Below are 23,121 nucleotides of genomic sequence, written 5' to 3' on the forward strand. Positions count from 1 at the left end.
AAGTGTATTCCTTTTTGGGACAAATTTTCAGCTCTTGTTTGTAAATTACAAGGTTGTGTAATTTAATAACAATAAAATTTTAAGTTAGTATATATTAAGAGTTTACATTTAATATAATTTAAAATAAAATTAACAATTTTCAAATTTCTTGCAGTCACCACGCTAAAGCCACAATCTAAGTATGCGGAGCAAAATCAAATAAATTAAAAAATACATGGCTTTCTAATAGCAAATTGAGCATCCTAATCTTGAACATCCAAGGCGTGTCTGGTATATAATCACAGTAAAAATTATGTCGAATCGTAAGTAAGTTGTGTTTTGGACTGTGCCGCTCAGATTCCATGGCATAGCGTGGCAATGGCATACTTGTTTCTCAACTTCATTTTGGGTGTCTATACGATGCCGTGACACATCCATGCGAGACTGCACAACGCACAACGGGAGTTGAGTCTACAACTAAGCATGTCTTCTACATTTTTTTGTGTGTGATTTTTTCATAAACTAAGTTTATTTATAGTGTATTGTAATTAGATTACAAGTTGACGCTCTTTTGCAAAGATTTTATTGTGTACAGTATTTTAAACATTTAGTAATTTTTCGAATTGGTCTCACTTTCCGAATCGATAGTTCTTTTTACAAACACGAATTTTCACTCCGCTTTGAATGTGCGGCGGGGAGAGAGGGGGAAGGCGTGCCATAAGGAAATGATGTTGAGGAGAGGTGAAGATAAAGACATGCTTATTTATATACATAATACTAGAAGAAGTTCCGTTTTAACTGAGATGGCAAAATATTTGTTGGCAATTTCACGTCTTTAGCACTGGTACACTCTCGGCATATACGTATGAAATATTTTTTACTCTTCCTAGCGCGCTAATTTTGTTAAATACTTTTCGTGAGCGTTTGTTTCTTGAATAATGTCTACAAGCAACTGATGGGTATCTAAGTACCACAAAAATTACTCGTATCACATACATCAGCACAAACAAATATTCGCCATTTAGTTGCTTCTTAAGCACGCTTAGTCTTCATGGAAGGGAGGATTTTGGGGCGACCCGCAGTGTGACGGTCCACGTCGACGCTGTTATATACAATACACGCCCACCTACCCTGACCACGCCTCACTTGAAAACACGCTCGAACTTCCATCAAAATACACACCAGCGTGGCCAAACGTCGTAATAATGATGATGTTCCGTATTAACGGGCACTGCTGGCCTATTATACATAGCTCTTTTACTATAGATTTTAGTTTGGTTTTGTACAATACAATATTTTTCTTTTCGTGTGCTCCCCTCTCTCCAACTCTTGCTTTGTATCTTCGCTATTACTTTTAGAATTACGGACTCGAGTATCCCCTTTCGAATGGCCGCGCACTTTTCACATCTGTATGTCTGGTATGCAGATTTAAGGCTGACGTAGTCACATTACTCGGCAGTTCACATACGCTTTTGATCGCATTGGCACCACCTGGCGTTGGGCCAGCTGTCGCGCCACCTGTACCGCTGCTCGGTGTGGGCGTTGTTGTTGCGCATTTATTCGTTACCTCTTCTGTGTTTGTCGTTGTCACTGGCAGTACGTATGCGTTTTTTTCGGCGAGCTCAGGTGTTTCTTCTCTTCGCTGCAGAGCATTTTTGCCTGTTATCGATGACTTGTACGTACTGTGGTTGGAGCCAGCCAAATAGAATTTGAAGAATTCATATGTTGACCAACAAATAGCTGTAGCCGGCATGGAGTATAAAATGCGTGCCAACATACCGCGGAAAAAGCCCTTTACTCCCGCCAAACTGTAAATCTGCAAATAAGAAAAAAAGTTAATCACCGTTATGTGGGTGCTAAGTGAGTGTATAGATAAACATACAACCGGTAGAACAATTTTTTCCTAATACTGATCAACTATTTCTACCGCGAAAAAGCTTCTAATAAAAACAATTTGCCATTCGGGCCTTCTATTTGCAAGATCATTTGAGATGCAGAAATTCCTTATATTGATACACTAATACAGTTCCAAATTGGAGGGGAAGCTGATTCTAATTTCTAATCTTTTTGCTATTGTTGTTGTTGCTGATGTAGCAGCTTACTGAACCCTGTCAGTGCGGTGTAGTCACCGGTCGTCGTCGTCTAACTCATCTAACGGTAGACCCAGAAATGTAGTTTCGAAGGGTTAGGTCCAGAGGGAGAGGGGTGTTAGGCGAGTAGGTTTGATAGAACATATGAATACGTGGTTAGTGCCGTCTGGTGTGCCTTCACATGCTGGACTATAATTGGGTATATCGGGGTCAATTCTGGATAGGTGGGAGTTTAGTCCGCTACAGTATCCAGAACGTAATTGTGCCAAAGTTTCGCGGATCTCGTGGGGTAGCTGAAGCTCTTCGTCTGCAATAGATGGTGCTTAGACTAACGGCACTCAGTGATCGGGCGTTTAGGAAGGTGATAAGGATCTCCCGATGAATGTTGTTTAATGACTGTCTATATATTGTCCGGTCCAGTTGTGATTGTATTTTGTCCTGGATCTGGTCAGTGTAGTTGAAGAGATGGCTCCTTGACGCGCTTAGGGTAGGTGGCTCAGGCTCTAGCAAATGTCTGCTACCTTTGGTAGCACCTTAGACGAAATTGCATGTTGAACACTTTGTTGTACTCTTTAACGAGGAGCATTGATGCCTCCGTTCCCACGACAGTCGGTTCTACGTTACCGGAACGACCCGGATTTATATCCGGCCAAGGACTGTCACTTCAGCAGCATTCCCCATATATGTATGGGGAATGTGTATGCTGCTACAACAACAACAACATACATCATGGTTTAAGTGCGGAAGAGAGACATCCGGAGCCATTCCGTAGCTGTCCTGATTGAAGTATTCTAACATCTCTGGAGCTTTCTCCACTATGAATAACTGGTGCTAAGTGACCAGACACGCGCAGCAAAATTCAGAACCAGCCGGATAGTTGCTTCAAATCTCACCAGCAACATTTCTTTGCCTTTACCCCATGAACTGCCGGCAAGCGATTTGAGGACTTTGTTACGGTTTTGGACCTTAATAGCAATTGCGGTTGAATGCGCTGAACTATCAAAGGCGACGTACAAAATTTTGGGTTTATTTACTGTCGGCTATTTACTATGTCAGCGACTTCTTTTTTTACCATCTTTGGTAATGCTGTTAAAGTGATGACTGTCACTATTATATCCAAATACGGGTTGTTTCAGTAATGTAAATTCGATTGACTTGGGAATAGTGTTTAAACTTGGAGGTCTACAGTTAGTCCTACAGAGAAAAACTTTTTTAAAAGGTCTGAAAGCTGCTTGAAAAGCTTTTAACCGGTTTTTCCGCAAATGTAAACTTTATTTTTTCCTACGAAATTAATTTAAAAAACTCCCGTAGGGACTCTCAAAGGCAATTGTATAATATATAAATTATACACTTCTTCGTTTATTGTTCCAGGCCTTGTAAAAGATTAAAAAAGGGTGGTTCAAGTAAAAAATCAATTTAACTTGCGCCTGATATAACTGAGGTACTCTGACCTTATTCCACGTTCCCACGACAGTCGGTTCTACGTAACCGGCCAAGGGCTGTCACTTTGACAGCTTTCCCCGTATATATATGGGGAATGCCTATGCTGCTATAACAATCAGACTAAGTTAAGGTTAGGTTGGACTTGGTTGATCCTGTAGGGCGCACACAGACCAGAAATTGGTCGATAGTGATACCAAGTGTTCGTAGGGGGAGCTTAATAACTTTATATTTTGTGTTTAATACACAGTTCAGATAATTTAAGTAGGCTGCTAATATTTTGATCTGCTACACTTTTTAAAGGGGGAAACCGGTTTAGACTTATCAAAAAATCGACTTTTTTATTGCATAAATTGTTAGTATAACTACTCAAGAATATGTGGTAAAAATTTTAAAGCGAAATTCGCAATATTCCCGATTCTATGAGCACTTAAGTGACTGCCCTTCGGTTCCGCACCATAGCGCGCGTTAGTTGGAACGGCGTTTTTCTCGAAACTACTTTTTTTCAACTGGTGTGCACTCTAGTTCAAAAAGTTATCGACCAATCGTTATAAATTTTTTTCGGAGAATTCTTTATTCAATCTTTAGTCATATGAACCTAATTCTGGGATTATATTATCATAAAAAATACTTTTTTCAAGCAAAATAGATGAAAAATATGGTATGAAAAAATTACATTGTGTTCAAGCGTTCAAAGATATGCAATTTTCAATGTTATTTTATCACAATTAGGTTCATATTCTTGGGAAACATGTTGTTAACGAAAAAAAAAATGTTGTTGATTACGGAGAAAAATTGCAACATCAGGAATGCCCATCAGCAAGATACTCGGATGGCGATCATCCATGGACAACACGCTCTAACACCACTATTTCCGGCGGAAATGGATTGAAAGAATTTTAAAAAGTACTAAAAAATATGAGTAAAATACCCTCCAAGTTTAAACAATTTCTGATTATTCCTTCCTTGTTAAAAAAATTCACGAAGAAAACCAAAATTTCGGCCTAAACCGGGGGGAACCCTTTAGGTTGAAAATGATTCAGCACCTAAGCAGTTTATTCGTGCAGGGCAGTGGCAGAGTAGGTGTTCCAGAATTCCTTTCGCATATACCGTTCTGCACTACCTTCAATTTGATATTCCAGACTAAACTAATTATGCATTTCTTTACCTGCCGAATCGCTTCGACCATGTCTTTTGTGTGGCCGTTCTCCTGTGTGTTTAGCAATGTTTTCACAACATCCAGTGGCGTTGTGAAGGCCGCAGCAGTAGCTCCAGCTGCACCACCGGCTACCATATGCACCACGGGACTATATTTCCGTTCATGATTCAACTAGAAAAGCGATTCAAAGAGAATAGAAATAAATTTTTGTATATTTTAAGCGATTAACACTATGAGTATTTGTCATACCATATTCTGAAAAAATTCGTAAGTTGCAAAATGTATTGTCTGATATGGTATGTTCATCACTAGCTGTGTGGAGTAAGATCGGTAGAAAGCTGTGATTCCCTCATTGCGATACACATCCTTCATGCAGCCAATCACTGATTTATACTTTGAGTTGTACATTTGCATGCGTTGCTTTATCACATCTGTTGGATTCGATACGGCATCGTGTATTAGTGTCGCCACAGCACCAGAGGCCACTGCAAAATTAAAAATTAAAAACAAAAAAAATTATTATTTAGTTTAATTAGAATGGGGCATAGAAAAGGGAATTTAAGAAAATTTAACACTAACTATAATTGACATGATTGTTGGTGGTGACCTTAGTCAGGAGCTCTTTCATCATCTCATAGGAACCAAAATACAGCGCATGTGCGGGTCCGGCGCCAGCAACAACAGCCGAGACACCACGAATAGGTCTGCAGCAGGGCACCAATAAATAGATAGAAATAAAAATATGTTATGCAAAAATTGTATCTACATTTAAATGTAATTGAGCTACTATTAACTCACCTCATAATACCCTCTTTTTTGATCATGTTTTTGAAGGTAGTGCTGATGTCATAATTGGAAGTGACTGGTGATAAACTTTGCATTCTTGTCTAAAACAAAAACAAAAACAGAACAAAGTATTGAATGATAACGATTATGGGCCAAAAAGGCTTTATCGAAAATTAAGCATAAATACAAATAACGCATTAGGGAATGAGTTTTGGTTTTTGCTAAAAATTATAGAAATATGAAAATATGTATGGAACTCTGCCTAAAAAGTAGTTAATACCCATGTAAATGTGCATATGTATGTATGGGTATTTTTAATTTTAAGAGGCTGAAGAGTGCAGTAAGATGTATGTATGTATACGCATACAAATATATGGACACATATTGATTGTTCACAGCGCTGTTTTTTCGGAAAGAAACGGATAGGAAAATATTGTATATAAAAGAAAAGCTTCAGAATTTGATAAATGAAATAAAATACATCATGAATTCTATATTTTCTAAAAGAAAAACAAAAACATCCATATGAATGAAAAAACTTATTATACTATGAGTAGCACTTTAAGCACTTTTGCAATTTAATAATCCATAATACAAAAAAGCTCTTTACATGAAGTTGATCCACTTCATCTCCGCTTGCCGCGGAAGCAAGTCATCGAGTGTAGCGTATTGATGCATACATACAGACACATGTACGTAAGCGCATATACATATGTATTTAAATGCAAAAACTAAAGTTAAAATAGTCGAGTGCTCGAAAAAGCAATTGATCAAAGCACACAACGCCCAGTTATCATTCTGAGAATACCTTATTTTCTATTTATCGCGCAATTGTTATGACAATAGAAATTACATGTCACAAGAGGCTGTCAGTAGCGGCGAGCGTTTAAATTTATTTCTCATTGAAATTTTAAACGACACTTGCGGGGTTTCCGAGAATAGTGTATGTATACATATATCTAATAGGTTTGATTGCAATCTAAAAATAAATTATTTTGGTTTAGTTTTCAGATTAAAACATTTGACCGAAGAACCATTTGGTATTAAGATACGAAAACGTTGAAATCGAGGGAGGCAAGCTGACGTATGTACGCGCATAACACATGGGCTGAAAAGTCCCGGGCCTAACACACAGATGGCACTAGTTTTATTGCGTTCACCTCTTGTTTCAGTTAGTGCTAACCTTAAAAAAAAAACGCTGTTAAAATTTCTTGATATTCTACTCATTAGTTATTGTGCTAAGAATGGAGCTACTTTTGTTATTTTCAAAACAGTAGATCAAAAAGAAATTCGTGTTTTAATTTTATGCTTCTTGATGGGAAAAAATGCCAAAATACCATTCAAGCAAAGCAATGGTTTGAAAAGCAGAAATGGGAACTCCGCTCCATCAGAAACATTAATAAAACTATGGTTTGCTGACTTCAAACGTGATCGTAGAGACGCCGACGATGCATAACGCAGGGGAGACGCCGTCCAAATGCGGCGGTAACACTAGAAAGCATCAAAAATATCCACCAAATCCTTTTAAATGATCGAAAAGTGAAGTTGCGTGAGTTAGCTGATATCATTCATATATCAAAAGAACGAGTTGGCCTTAATATTGCATGAGCATTTGACTATGAGAAGGCTCTGTGCAAAGTGGGTGCCGCGTTTGCTCACTGTTGGCCAAAAACAAGAACGTTTTGATGATTCTGAGCAGTGGAATTTCTGCGTCGATAGGTGACATGGATGAAACTTGGATCCATCACTTCATTCCGGAATCAAAACGATCGCCATCTGAGTGGACAGCAACTGGTGAACCTCGTCCAAAGCGCCCGCAAGCACAACCATCGGCTTCGGTATTTTGGGAACTGCGTGGGAACATCGATTATCTTCAGGAGGGAAATACCATCAAGAGTGAATATTATATAGCGTTATATAAGTGTTTGAAGACCAAAATGGCAAAGATACGTCCGCATAAGGCAATGAAAAAAAAATTTTGCTTCGTCAAGACGACGCACCGTGTCACAAGTCAATCAAAACAATGGCGCAACTACAAGAATTGAATTTCGAATTGCTCCCACATCCACCGCATCCGGTAGATTTGGTTCCCAGCAACTACTGGCTGTTCGCAGACCGAAAAAATTATCGTCGATAAGAAATTTTGCTCGAATGAAGAGGTTATCGCTGAAACTGAGGCCTATTTTGAGACAAAAGCAAAATCGTTCTACAAAAGTGGTATAGAAATGTTAGAGCGGCGCCGAAATGACTGCGTTGTTCTTCATGGAAATTACAAATACGAATGAATAATACGAACACGATGAATAAGGCGAATTGTGAACAAAAAAAAAAACGTTTTTTCTTTGCTGGACTCGGGACTTTTCAGCCCATGTAGTATTATGTATATAAATTTAGCTTGACTCATAATATAAATACCTATTATAATTAATTTTCTAAGCCTAGAAACCTTAATAAAGCGGCTTGATAATACTAAGCAATGGTGGAATTACTTCTCTAAATCGTATTGCACATTTTAGCACGATTGGCAATGAGGTTTTTATGAAAATCCCGTTTTTATGGTAGAACTAAACTCGTAATCAAATAAAAAAAAAGTGTATGCGATTTTGATATATTTTGTATACAAATAGGCTATACATACATATATATGCCAAATATGCCAGTACACGAAGCGTAAGCATACAAACCTAAAAAATCGAAATCAATGTCCCCGAGGAATATACATATAATACATATCTATACATCCCCATCTACATATTGCGATAAATACACACAATGCGTGCAAATTTTCGCACCCGGCACGGTTTGTGTCGCAGCTTACGAAACCCTTATGAACAAAAGTACATAATTTTCAACTGAACTTCGCCTTATAATTGAAAATATTTGAGGATGCAAATTTTTTTGAAATATTCTACATTTGAACGAACCAGGCAAAGTAAAAAGTAAAGCGAACCTAAAAACACCGCAGTCACAGCAACGTACATTGTGTACGCAAATGTTGTACATACAAAAGTATGTGCATACCTACAGAAGTTCTCGATGTATTTGTTATAAAACGAATCAGAAGAGGTGGCAGACGCATCGGCAAATGGGGAACCCGGCACGCTATAAAAACCGCAACAAAAAATTTTACTCGCTAAAAATATATGAGAAAAACAACCACAGCAGCAAAATATAGCACGTACAGAAATTTAGCTACTTTTTTATAGTATTTGTGATGGTGATGTAATGAAGTAGTTATGTGCATATATACATATATCCTAGACCTATTGCAAAAAAAAAAAACAAAACAAAAACTAAAGAAACACGTTCTCCTGCTGGGTCTAAACCTCTTAGACATCTCAGCAAAATATTCCTAATTATTTTCCTAGATTGACTGTACTACGAAATTCGCGATATGGCACACCCATTTAGTTTTCACGCTTACCTACATACAGTGGCTCACAGCTCATTTCGTGTGGCTGTATGTTAAACTAAAGAATTGTAAAATTATTTTTATTTGATTTACTTTAAACAAAATTTAATGCACAATCAAAGATAAATTATTTCTAATTACAAACATGTATAAATGCATTCAAATTTTTTCTGCTTTGGTAGAATATTTACAACAAAAACATAATACTAGGTAAATTGACGTCACAGCTTATTTCGTGTGTTCACTTTTACCGTTATCGGCGCCAGTAAACCGGTTAGCAATTATAAGAAATTTGTTTTGCATAGTATATTAGATTATATCCTTATTTAGTTTACACATTGAAAGTAGTCGGTTGTCCAGCTTAATTTAAAAATACCGTGATGGGTCGTCGTATGTCGATTGAAAGGCGCGAATTAGTGATTACGCATTACAAAAATGGAAAGTCGAAGTAAAAAATTGCTCAAATTGTAAATTTAAGTACTTCCACAGTACAGTACATTATTCAACGCTTTTCTCGTGAAAAAAGAGTGGTTGACAAAGGCCGCCAAGCTCCAAACAAAATTTTTACAGAAGCTGATGAAAGGTGGATATTAAGAAAAATTAAAAAAGACCCATGAATTAGTGCGCCAGCTTTGACAAAAGAGGTTGAAAAAGTACTTGGTAAGTCATGTAATCCTGAAACAATAAGAAGAATTCGTACAGCAAATTCGTACAGCTCGAAACAAACCGTTTGTTAATGAGCGTAACAGAAGATTAAGGGTGGAGTTTGCCGAAAACCATGTTAATAAAGACCAAACATTTTGGAATGACGTTATTTTCGCCGACGAAAGCAAATTAAACCTCTTTGGTTCCGATGGAAAGTCTTTCGTTTGGCGTAAGCCCAACGCGGAGCTGGACCCGAAGAAACAGTAAAACACGATGGGGGCCATGTAATGGTTTGGGGCTGCATGTCAACAGCTGGTGTCGGAAACTTAGTTTTTATCGACGAAATTATGGATAAAACAGTTTATTTGAATTTATTAAAAAGTAATTTACTACAAAGTGCTGAAAAATTAGGCATTCGGGACAGGTTCAGGTTCTATCAGGACAATGATCCGAAGCATAAGTCGGAATTAGTGCAACGGTGGCTTATATGGAATTGCCCTCATGTTGTAAAAACGCCAGCACAATCACCTGATCTCAATGTAATTGAGAATTTATGGAATATTCTGGATTAAACAATTAGAAAACATAACATAAGCAACAAACAAGATCTAAAAACAGCATTGCAAGTGGAGTGGGAGAAAATATCTCCTGAATACACTGGAAAACTTGTTAGCTCCATGCAATCCCGGTTAAAAGCTGTATTAAAACAAAAAGGCTACCCCTACAAAATATTAGATTAGTAAAAACTTAATAAATTAAAAAAAAATCATGTTTTTTCTAGTTTGGTTAAGCACACGAAATAAGGTGTGACGTGGATTTACTTATAATTTTGATTTTGCTGTAAATATATTACTTAAGAAGAAATAATTTAAGTTTATTTATGTATGTTTGTAACAAGAAATAATTTATCTTTGAATGTACGTTTAAGTTTTTTTTCTAAATAAAGTTTATACAAAAATATTAAACTTTTTTATTTTGATGAACGGGCACACGAAATAAGCTGTGAGCCACTGTATATATATTATATTAACTGTTTATAATACACAATTCCATATAAGTGAGATGTACGCAGTATGGGGTAAAATTTTCATAAATTTATTATATTTCCATTCCAATGCTTCAACATACATGCATACATAGATACATACAAGCAAAAGTAAGAAATTAAAAGATAATTACTAGGCATCAAGTAATGCCAGTCGAAGCATACAATACAAAAATAATATTGTTGCCCGCTTTTTTCCTCAGAATATATAATAAAAAAGCAGAATCGTGCACTCATTCAATTACAATCTCGAAAAGGCACGGAAGTAGTACATACATACATACATATGTACATACTTTATTGCGCTTTTACGTATTGGAGCAGAAGCAACGATAAATTGCGATTAAACAAACACTTCACAATTGTCTCTCATTTGCGAAAAATTGTAGCGCAATATGTGGTTTGCTTGGTTTCTTGTTTTTTTTTTCATTTCGGTCCAGCTCGAAGTGAGGGCGGAATAGTTAATGACGCCGTCCAGTTGTACGAATCATTTAAAAAAAAATACCGCATATATATTATGTACATATCTATGTAGTATCATATACACACATACATGCATACACACACACAGCCATGGTCATATAAATAGCACATTTAGACTTTGAAAGCAAAGATAATAAATAATTATTTTTTATTGGGGAAAAAAGCAATATAAAAAAAAACTTATTTACTTCCACATTAAAACAAACAAATGGTCAAAAAGAATTTCAGTTTTGATTTAATTTACGAGAACATTGATAACTCACGAAACCTCCTGGACACATAAATAGGACCTCCTAAAAAATTCCAAGTAAAAGCAAAAATAGTAAACAAATCAGATAGTTAAGTAATAATATTGTTTTACCAGATTAGAATTGTGTACTATATCCAGCGTTTTTGATTACTTCTTCAAGCCGTCGCTCCATGCTTTCTACAAGCTTGTGGCATCTTTCCTTTAGAATCGAGTACCAAGCCTCCTCAACTGCGGCCCACAAATCATTAAAATTTTTATTAGCGATTTTTATCTTAACGTCATACCACAAATTTTCTATTGGATTGAGATCAGGGCTCTGCGCCGGCGAATCAATTTTTTCTCTTCTGATCCATTGCTTCACTGTCTTTGCAGTATGCTTTGGATCATTGTCCTGCATAAATGTCCAATTTAATGGCATAAACTCAAACACAAATGGCTCTATTTTATTCTGGAGTATATCCAGATACTGAAATCTATCCATTTTACCAACCACGCGAACAATCGGCCCAACACCATACCAGAAAAAAGCTCCCCAGCCACCATGATGCTTCCGCCGCCGTTTTTAATCGTCTAGGATTGAGCGCTTGATTTTTTGGACGACGTACAAAAGTTTTCTCATTTGGTCCCATCCTATTTATTTTTGGTTTCGTCGATCCAAAGTACGTTTTTCTAAAACTGAATAGATTTGTCTTTGTGGGCTTTTGTAAAGGCAAATCGGTGGTTGATTGTCTTTTTGAGAGGAGTGGTTTTTTCTGCTTATGCGGCCTAACAGCTGGGCTTCGTTAAGTCGCCTTCCCACAAGTTTTCTGGACACCTGTCGACCAGATTCTTGGTTTATTTCAAACATTATTTGCCGTGCCGACTTAAAGTGATCTGCTCTTGCGTATTATAGCTCTATCCACATTAACATCAGTTTTTCGCGGCTTTGATTTTCTTTCCGTTTTTTTGTTTAGATAGGATGAATCTTTCTTAACTAAATTAAGAGCATTATAAACCATTTTCCGAGAGCACATCATCATTTCAGCTATATCTGCATAGCTTTTTCCTTTTTGACTCATACGGTATATAAGAGCTCATTTCTCCGGCGTGCAATATTTTCCCCGTCCCATTTCAAGTAATTAAAATTTTATTTAAGAAACAAAAAATTTCGCTAAAAATCGCTGAAACAATATTAAAGTTTTACACTCCGCTGCTCAAGTTAAAATGTCCTATTTTTGTGTCTAACAAAAAATTATACTAAAAATTGCTGAAACAATATTAAAGTTTTACACTCCGCTGCACAAGTTAAAATGTGCTATTTTTGTGTCCACTTCAAAACAGCAATTATCATAAATAAAATAGAACGCAAAAAATCCCATCGAAAAAACGGTGATTTCCTCGCATAAATAGCTTAATAACTGTAAACAAACAAATTTATTTGATCAAAGCAGAGTTCGTATTAAAAACTTAACTTAACATATAAGGTTCACATTTGTGCTATTTATCTGTCCATGGCTGTAGGTATGCCGATATTAGTGGAAAATTTTTACTTTAAAAATATCTTGGGATTCCCCTTGCGACATAAATTAATATATTTACATAAAAAAACTAAAAACGTGAGTCAGCAATTCATATATTGTATTACAAATAAGAAGGCACTTTTAAAAGTAATAATAAAGAAAAATGATTAAACAAAACTATACAAAAACAAAAACTCTCAACCAAACTGAAATAATCGTCTAGTGAAGTCATATGCAAAAACAAAATTAATTATTATTATTGCATTTAATATGGGCCACTAACAGTTAAAGTAAAATATATCGCACCCTAAATACAAAAGGGTCACAACTCAAAATTTTTCAAAACTGAGTTTTTTGCATAAATTAATTCAGAGTACACATTTCTAACTGCTACAAATATTTCGTTCACATAACTATCTTCTTTAACTGGAAAAATACAGTTATGTCTATTTTTATGTCAAATGTGTTGCTTTTGCACAATCAACTAAAGAGAATTATTTTTAGTTGCGTTAATGGGCTCAAGAACAGCTGATTACTTTTATTACACATAAAGAGTTTTATTTTGAGTTCTGCCTCTATAACTGTAAAAAGTGATAAATTTCGTGGTATATTATTTTGCATTGTGCCTCTTTAGTTGTGAAAAGTGAGTTCAATTAAGTTAGGAAACTTATAAAATTAAAACATTTTATCAGTCAAAAAGGCACAACTTAAGATAATATCACTAGTTAATCGAAAAAATTTCAGTTAAAGAGTCATAAATCAAAATTTTGTTTTATTTTCGCAAACATAATATAAAATTGAAAAAAATATAGTAGAACCTTCTTCAATGTTGTATATTTTCATGATGGAACAATATTTTCTTTAAATATTACAAAAAATTTTACATAAAACGTTTTTCGTCTCTCCTGAAAATCTTAGTATTTTGAGTTGTGACCCTTTTGTATTTAGGGTGCGATATGTATATTAGTTTAAGGAAAAAGAAATCCATTGTTTTTGCGTAAAACTTTTGTTTTACGGTCGATCTTTAGCTCCTGGGCGATGCTACGACTACTACATGTCAGTCAACTGTGAATTCTGTGATTTTATCGACATTTTATTTAACATCAAAACTGCCTAAACGGAATCGACGAAACCAAAATTGCACGCGATTAGCTGTTACAGTATCGACAACATAATCACCATTCACAATTTCACAATTCGCCTGTATCAATGAAACACTGTAAAATGTACCGAATTTTCTCTTTGTTCACTTCCATTGTAACATCCACCGTGTAACTCGCAACTGAATGGAACAAACAAAAAACAGCAATGCATTTTTTTTAGTGTGAAATGTCAACTTGAGAACGAGCATAAACTTTAAATTGTTTGATCGATACTTTACGAGATATGGATCACTACAGCCATCTACCGAGAAAATAATGAATTACTTTTTTTCCTTTACTCGTATTGCAATAAAATTTTGTTCTAAGCAATTTTTTTTACTTCTTTCAATACGATATTCGCAATTTTTCGTCATCCTTCGATTAATACAAGCTAGTCCCGAGATTTCTGAGACCTTGGGATTCCCGAATCCCGGAATCCCGGGATTGGCATGCCTAGTACATACATACGCACATTATGCTATATACTATAAAATTTACATTTCTCATAATACTTCTTTCTATGCCTCTGTTCCGCCGCCGTAGCCGAATGGGTTGGTGCGTGATTACCATTCGGAATTCACAGAGAGATCGTTGGTTCGAATCTCGGTGAAAGCAAAATTAATAAAAACATTTTTCTAATAGCGGTCGCCCCTCGGCAGGCAATGGCAAACCTCCGAGTGTATTTCTGTCATGAAAAAGCTCCTCATAAAAAAAAAAAAATATCTGCCGTTCGGAGTCGGCTTGAAACTGTAGGTCCCTCCATTTCTGGAACAACATCAAGACGCACACCACAAATAGGAGGAGGAGCTCGGCCAAGCACCTAACAGAAGTGTACGCGCCAATTATTTATTTTTTTTATGCCTCTGTTCCTACAGATAATTCCAATGGGTCAACAAGTAACTTAAATGGGAAAATTAAAAGCTGCTCCATACATTCATACATATGCATATACACATACATGTATGCATACATAGTATATAGCATTATCATATATTATAAAACCCACATTTCTTTGCTACTTTTTTAACGCAGAATATCTTTCCTTATACTCTCGTTCACACATACATACATATAATTTCAAAGGGGTAACACTTCTACATATATTCATATGCAAATGCTTACCATATACATACATATATATGCCCACATGCGATCGCTTCAATTTCAGAGCACTTATACTAGATTTAATTAACTGTTTACAATTAAATTCAAAAAGCATTATAATAAAATATATTAGCGCACACTGACTTGGTATTATATGCTAATTTAACTTTTACTTATCTATGTACATATACATACATACATACATGAACTATATCAAACACAGTGTACCTACAGAGTGTAATTTATCTTAACGAAACGGTTTAAAATCTCGTTTGTAGATTTTTGTGGTTATTTGTTATTGTTGTAATAGTTGAAGTCATTCCACGTACAATCTTGAGGAATGTTGTGAGTGACAATTTTTAGTCGAATATACATAAATCCGTCCATGCCTCTACCGTAGACCAGACTTTCGTGGAAACAATTATTAAGCTTTGCTATCTTCTTGTGCATGCAAAATATTTATTTTATTTTAAAACGAATTTTATGTATTGTACATGAATACATACTCTACTTATACAAGTATATTCGTAGTAATCTTAAATTGTATTATTATACTTCAAGATAATAATTTCGATGCGTATTATCTTATACAAGGGTTGCTATTTATATTTCTTGCCTTAGAATGGAAAAATCAACATTGGGGGTTGAAAAGGGTTTTATTGTTTTGTACTCCAAATTCTCCAAGAACTTTGCCCAATCAGTTTACTGGGCGTTTTGTAAATTGAGTTGAATCCAACACGAACACACAAAACCTTTTCATGAATCCCTATGTTCCAACTAGGAACCACGGGGGAAAACAACATATATATATATATCCTATGGTCAAAAAGTAACGGGAATGTTTAATTTAACCGGTCCATATTTTTTCTTATGTTGGTAGGACACACATCTGTCACGTTTTAGCGCTATCGGATCGTTTGAGAGATGCTGGATGCTGTACGTCGCAAACGGCCAGAAATGTGGGCAAATAATTCTTGGATTTTGCATGATGATAATGCACCATCGCACCGAGCCCAAATTGTGCTGGATTATTTGACGAAACACCAAGTAAATACCATTGTGCAAGCACCGTATTCACCTGATATGGCCCCGTGCGACTTCTTTTTGTTTAAAAAGTTGAAGTTACCACTTCGTGGAAGGAGATTTCAGTCGATAGAGGAGATCAAAGAGAATGCGACGAAGGAGCTGAAATCCATCCGTTCGTCGGCCTACCAAAGATGCATGGAGGACTGGGCTAAAGGTTGCCACATGTGTGTTGCTTCAGACGGATCACATTTTGAAGGAGATACAATAAATTTGCCTGAATATTAACTCTGTTTTGTTTTATTTAAACATTCCCAGTACTTTCAGATCATAGGGTATATATGTATGTTCATGCAAAATCTTACTAATGCTCCTCATACCAAATCCCAAGGATGCCTAACTTTTGGGTACATGCATGCCGCTGGATCTTTTTTCGCTGCACTATGTCTGTGTCATCGTAAAGCTCATACAGCTCATTGTTTCATCGCCTGTGATACTCGCCGTCTCCAACGTGCAAAGGTTCAAAAATCTTCCGCAGAATCTTTCTCTCAAACACCCCAAGTAGGACGGGCATGTTGAGAGCTTTGTGGAGTGTTGTTTGTCTATGATTTTAGCTCACCGATGTATTCTTGTCTTGTTAAACCACTTCGAAAATTATGAAAAAAATGTGCACAGTTTAATTCTAATTTTTTGCCGATATGAATTTTTAAAGCCACTGCAAACAACACTAATATGTCTCACACATCAAAACGTTCTGAGTGCATTTATGGTAAACCATGTCAGACTCTTTAATGAAAACGTCAGATATAACTTGAAAACACTGGAAGGGCACCAAGTCAGAAATATAAATAGCAACTCTCGTAATAGGATTCGAAATCATTATTTCCCATTCGAACGCGAACTGTACCCTTCAAAATTTTTTGTATCATTCACGTTCGCGTATGCGCCTTTCGCGAATTTTATTTAATGTTTGTTCTTGTTGTGAAATACTAAGTACTACTAATAGGTGGAACATCTAGACCCACGTAACAAATAGGGGGAGGAGTTGGCCAAACACCCAACAGAGGTGAACGCGCCAATTTTTATTATTATTATTTTTAATAGGTATGTATAGTAAAATTTTTCAATGCAAAATTTCAGCGGGGAGGCTTTGAAAGCAACAAAATTATATAAAATTTTGACGAATATTTGGTGATGATACTACTTATCTTTCTTGCGTATTAACATATAATATCATTCTGCGGTTCGGAGTCGCCTTGAAACTGTAGGAACAACATCAAGACGCACACCACAAATAGGAGGAGGAGCTCGGCCAAACACCCAAAAAGGGTGTACACGCCAATTATATAGAGGGTGGTTAAATTTTAAGGGCCGATGTTGAATGTGAACCACAAATAAATTTTTCAATTTTAGACTAACTCAATTTAGACCACGGAAAGATACACAATCGAGCAACGCGTTAAAGTTATTCAGGCTTATTATAAAAACGGGCCTTCAAATCAAAATGCATATCGCGCACTTCGTGAAGAAAATCATCTTCTGTGATGAGGCACATTTTTACCTCAGTGGATCCGTCAATAAGCAGAATTGCCGCATTTGGGCGAATGATAATCCATCAGTGATTGCCGAAAAACCAATGTACCCACAAAGAGCGACTGTTTGGTGCGGTTTATGGGCTGGCGGCATCATTGGGCCGTATTTTTTCAAAAATGTGGCCAGTCAGGCAGTTACTGTGAATAGTGTTCCCTATCGTGAGATGATAACGAACTTTTTATGGCCCGAATGGGAAGATATGGATGTGGACGATATGTGGTTTCAACTGGACGGTGCCACTTGCCACACAGCTAAAGAAACAATGGCTCTTTTGCGCGAAAAATTTGATGGCCGAATAATCTCTCGTCGCGGCGATGGCAATTGGCCGCCAAGATCATCTGATTTGACACCGTTGGACTTCTTTCCTTGAGGTTATTTGAAATAAAAGGTGTACGTCGATAAGCCAGCAACAATTCAAGAGCTAAAGTATGAGATAATTCGGCCCAAATCTCGAGTCAAATCTCATCTAATCTTACGTTGGAGAGAGGGGCAGTCTCGGCAAATATCACGCAATTTTTTTCTGATTGAAACAAAAAAATTGTACATGCTTAAGATTTAATCTCAAGCGTAATCGTAGTATGATTAAGATGATTTACTAATTCGTTCAAACTTCGACATTATACATTACTACTGTCAAACCACCATATTTGTTTTATACCAAATAGCTCAATTTAATCTGAATTTGCGGTACAGTGTAGCCCGTCGGTTGTTTTCGCGCCACTATGAGCCGAACGCCCTATCACTCAGGTTGACGTTTGACAATTCCGGACTTTAAAGAACATGACGGAAAATCATTTGCTCCATTTCTAATACGCGTACCGATTGAACCGCTGAATGCCTTCATCAGCACGCCTATTGATCTCTATTGCCCAAGTATACGTGATGATTTAGAGAAAATATGCTACAGTACATGCGGTATTTACTTCGCATCTATCACAAGAGCTGCAGAGCACAGGCGAGCAGCTCACATTGCACCAGCTAAGCAAGCGCGTATGTTCCGCAAAGTGCGACCCTCACGGATTGTCACAAGACGAGCTAATGAGTTACTGTGCGCAAGCGTCAACGGCTTAGAGTGGCTAGATTAGAACGAAGTTGAAGGAGCACATGATTTTACTGAAAATCATATGGACATGTTGGTCCCAATAGTCTCTCTTGAAACCGCGCATGATTCTCCATGGACTGAATTAGAGTAGATATTCTTTTTTTAATCGCAGTAGTTACGATTTAAGTCTTCTATTGTTAAATTTTTATTACACTTATAACTCTCAGCAATATTGATTACTAGTATTAACTAGTCGTAAATAAAAGCACGAAGCAAATTTTTTTCTTTTTACAATAACAATCCAACGCGTTTACATAAGAAACCCACATTTTGAAAAATCTCACGTGAGATTGGGGGATGGGGGAGGGGGTTGAATAAAATCTCACGACATCTCACCAGGGGGGGAGGGAGGGTCAGAAAATTGAAAAAAACACCTCACGTAATTTATGGACGCCCCCTTAACTGTGATTGACGAGTATACTCGGCATGGATAAGTGGCAAAATTTTGTGTATTGACGAGTATACTCGTCATGCGTATAAATTAGTGACCATTGCCTATTCAAATTAAAATTTTTGAGAAAAACAACACGTATTCTCAAATTTCAAGATGTTTAGAATATTTTGAGGCTATGCCGGAATAAAACAAACAAATAGAAAATATAAACAGTTTGAGATGATGTCATGCTTCCCCCTATGCACTGGTTGAAAAAGTTCACCAGTTCGCATAATGAATTTATTTATGTGCGATGATAACGTTTTTTAGATGTTAACCTAAAAAGGGCAAAGGCAAAAGTCAAAAATCAGGAAGGAATCCCGGTACTGGTGTTCGATTTGCAAAGTCCCATTTTGTATAATACCCTGTTTCGCTGAGTATCACTCCACAGCAAGAATTTGAATTCTTATTTTTATATGTATAATATTTAATTGAATTTATTGCGTTTTTAGTTTAATATGTATGTAATATATGCTTATGTTAACCAAAGAAGCAAAGAAAATAAAATTTTTAATTTTATAAAATTAACCCATCTTATATTTTTTATCCAATATCTTACCAGCGCAACTTACCCTGTGATTGACGAATATACTTGTCATAGCTCAATTCTGGCGACACAAAACTGTGCGCACATTTAAATGGGAGCGCCACAGTTAACTGGTTAAAGTACTGCATTTTGTGGCAGCATTTCAAAATAAAATGCTTCCAAACAGCTCTGGATACTTCAGTCTAGCAATGAGAATATTTTTAATGAATTGTTATGTATTTAGTAACTTATAGGCTTGTCAGAATGAGTCCGTTGCAGCCCTGCATTTGACTGACTGACGAATTATCTATATTTATATAGAGAGTGCCACAATCGTGCTGCTAGTCTTGCCGGAACGGAAAACAGTTGGCCAATCTTTACTTTTGCCGAATGCCAAGTCCGGCACAACAATGTTGTAGGCAACATACAATACGGAACGGTCTATTTATGTGGCAATGCGCCACATAATGAAAGTCATTGTGACATTCCTCTGCGTTTTATATGGCATGTGGGTCGAACTCTCATTCAACGCAACATAATGATTCTGGCAGGCCTATTAGGTCGATAAATGTGTAAGCTGGCTATTTTGCTACATAGCAGTGAGATTGCAGAGCCCTTATTTTCTCTCATGAAAACCACAAAAACCGAAAGAAGAAATCGGTTAAAAATTTAATCCAAAATCGATCTTATAACTGCTAAGGAATTCTGTATTGGTGATGATTTATATTTCACTCCAATTTCTTAATTATGTGTGCCCATAAGTTCGTGAATGGAATTTGCGTTTCGTCTTAAATTTAAAACGCTTTCTAGTCAAAGAAAATCTTCCTTTTTTAAACACTGCCGCATAAAAAAAGTTTGCGCACGAGAATAAGTGTCCACTACAATTTTTCTACCTAACACTGGCGAAAGCGAACAAACTGGGTCTTTTTTTTTGCTTTTTCGCATTCGCGAACGTGAACGACATAGAAAATTTTGGAATATAAAGCTTCACGTATAAACTCATAAATGCATGAATGTGAACGTTCTTAAATGAGTCCTTCCCAACCCTGTCTTAAAAAGCACTTCGTAATCAGAGGCAAATACAGCAGTTAGCGATAACACTTGAGAAAAAAGATAAAGTAACCATCGCAAAAATGGCTTTATCTACGCAAACAGAAAATAAATAATTTCACCAAAAAAACCCAGGCCACAAACTACCAAACAATTTTCGGGAAAATATTGAATCTATTGATTGATTAAGTCTACTTTATGATAACCATTTTATACAATTTCTTTATAATACAAAGAATTTCTCTATGCAATAACAACACCCAATTTTAACAATAAACTGATATCTGCAAAAATATTCGTTTATCATTCTTAAATTTTTACACTTTTATGCAGATTCATAATGACTAGTTGTAAATCATTTTCATGTGGGGTTTAATCATAGAAAAGTGGCATCAGGTATGTAAGTGGATTCAAGGCTACATTTGGGGAAGAGGTGGTTAAAGTCTAGCCTTTAAAAGTCAAGTACGCAAAAATAAGCTAATTTGGCTACGTATTTTCTAAATACATTTGATTAGGTTTCACTTGCAATTTTGTTGGGGTTTACCGCTCTTGGCCGTGAAAACCCCCTCCAAGTCATTCCGTTGATTTGATTTATTTTCGCAGCGGAAATAAACAATTGAATTTAAAATTCTGTTACAAAGGCATTTCAAAGGAATTCAACAAACGTTAGCAGAATTTTCAACTATTCACCGCTACTAGTAAAACAGTTTCTTTCGTAGAAATACATAAATTCGTATACGCATCCATTATTAATTAATATGTATACTCGTGCATGCTTTGGCATGCCATGCCGAAATCGAGTACCACTCGAAATAAAAAAAACTTATGTATATGGGGAAAACAACAATAAAGCAGCCAACAAAGAGGAAAGAATTACATCACGACGCCAAAATGTGAGGTTAGAAATAAAGCTGCTAACAGCTGAGCAGCCAACCAGCTATAGACCGCTGGCAGCTACAAACCCAAGTAAAATCGATTGTTTCTGCAGTGACCAAATTTTCAATTTAGACAGTTTGTGACTATGATGCACTTGACAAAAACTCACCTTAACCGAATCCAATGGATACATAACACAATGTTCCAGCACGCCTGCAATTGCTCCGGCCGTCATATTGATGCCCACATTAGTAGTGGGTAATGATTCGTAGTCGTCCATGTTCATACTAGCTGTGCCAACGGTAGTAGTAAATTAAAAGAAAAGCTATTAATCTAACTACAGCACGATCTGCAGTAAACTTTTAGTAATAGTTTCTCTCTGATTGTGGTTTTTAATCGCCTGTAAACAAAGTGTCCACAACAAAAATAAGACAAAATTTGACTCCGCTGAATGGTAGTTATACTGATTCCAAACGCAGCCTTCCGATTTCTGCGCGAAACTAACAATTCGCAATGTGTTTTTTACTCTTTACCGACTGAATGCCGATGCTACTAGCAAGCACACCGCCACTTTTTCCTCTCTTCCAATTGTCAACGAAGTGTACTTGTCACTTGCTTTTGGCTATTGCTTATTTGGCTTATTCCTTGATTTTCGTTCGGCTAGTGCTATTGTTTCTTTTGCTTTGGTGGTTAGTTTCCTCCACGTTTTCCACTTTCTTGCTTTCCACGCAATATGCTGCTTACTTCTCTGTAATTGATAACAGCTTAATTCAAATGAAAACAGTATACTAATTTTGCCACTGATTAATTTTTTCAATCCATTATTGGCTCGATCAAGTTCACTATGATGTGGGTACCTTCTCGTACGACCTGAATTCCACAAATTTTCCAATTGTTAAGTCAAAGCTTCGTTATCAAATACGAAAAATTGATAGTCAAAAATTTTTAACTTGTCCGAATAGCACCACTCTTGTTCTTGTACAAAACGCTTTTTTTATAATACTTCGTACTGCAAATGGATTATAAGTACCGTTCTATACATACGAGTATATCTTATCAAACGCATGCAAGCAAGACCAAATTAATTTTGCTCTTGCAAAGGCGAGATACCTTGCTTTTCTTTCAATTTTGTATTCCTCTTCACCACAATTTTGCGGATTTTCATGAACTGTCACAACTTTCAAATAAGAAATCATGCTAACAGTGCTGCCAGAAAACTAATGAAATAATCTGTCAGGTGAAGATAAAATTACCAAGGTCAGCCATACACAAGGTGTCCTATTTGTTGTGAAATTCACGTTCACTTCCACGATGTAGAGGATAAAAAGCGAAGCGACCGTATACCTAAAAAGTGAGTTCGCTAAAGCAACAACCACATTTATATGTATTTTGTCTTAGCAATTTGGTTGTTCCAATGCCAAAATTTAAATGAAAATGTAAATTAAGAAAAAAGGCAATAGCAAATATGCAGGGCAAATTGACAT

General features: G+C 36.3%; 1 protein-coding gene across 1 annotated transcript; it reads right to left on the bottom strand.

Moving 5' to 3' along the window:
* Window positions 1-583: 583 nt before the first annotated feature.
* On the bottom strand, window positions 584-22,741 carry LOC128855390 (mitoferrin). Its single transcript, XM_054090251.1, has 7 exons — window positions 22,495-22,741; window positions 21,807-22,385; window positions 5,467-5,555; window positions 5,248-5,372; window positions 4,918-5,153; window positions 4,678-4,839; window positions 584-1,795 (listed from the first exon to the last, which is right to left on the bottom strand). Exons 2-7 carry the CDS (start codon window positions 21,921-21,923, stop codon window positions 1,340-1,342), a joined length of 1,185 nt encoding a protein of 394 aa, XP_053946226.1. The 5' UTR covers window positions 21,924-22,385; window positions 22,495-22,741; the 3' UTR covers window positions 584-1,339.
* Window positions 22,742-23,121: the final 380 nt, after the last annotated feature.

This window comes from Anastrepha ludens, chromosome 2, assembly GCF_028408465.1.
Source record: "Anastrepha ludens isolate Willacy chromosome 2, idAnaLude1.1, whole genome shotgun sequence".
Taxonomy (NCBI): domain Eukaryota; kingdom Metazoa; phylum Arthropoda; class Insecta; order Diptera; family Tephritidae; genus Anastrepha; species Anastrepha ludens.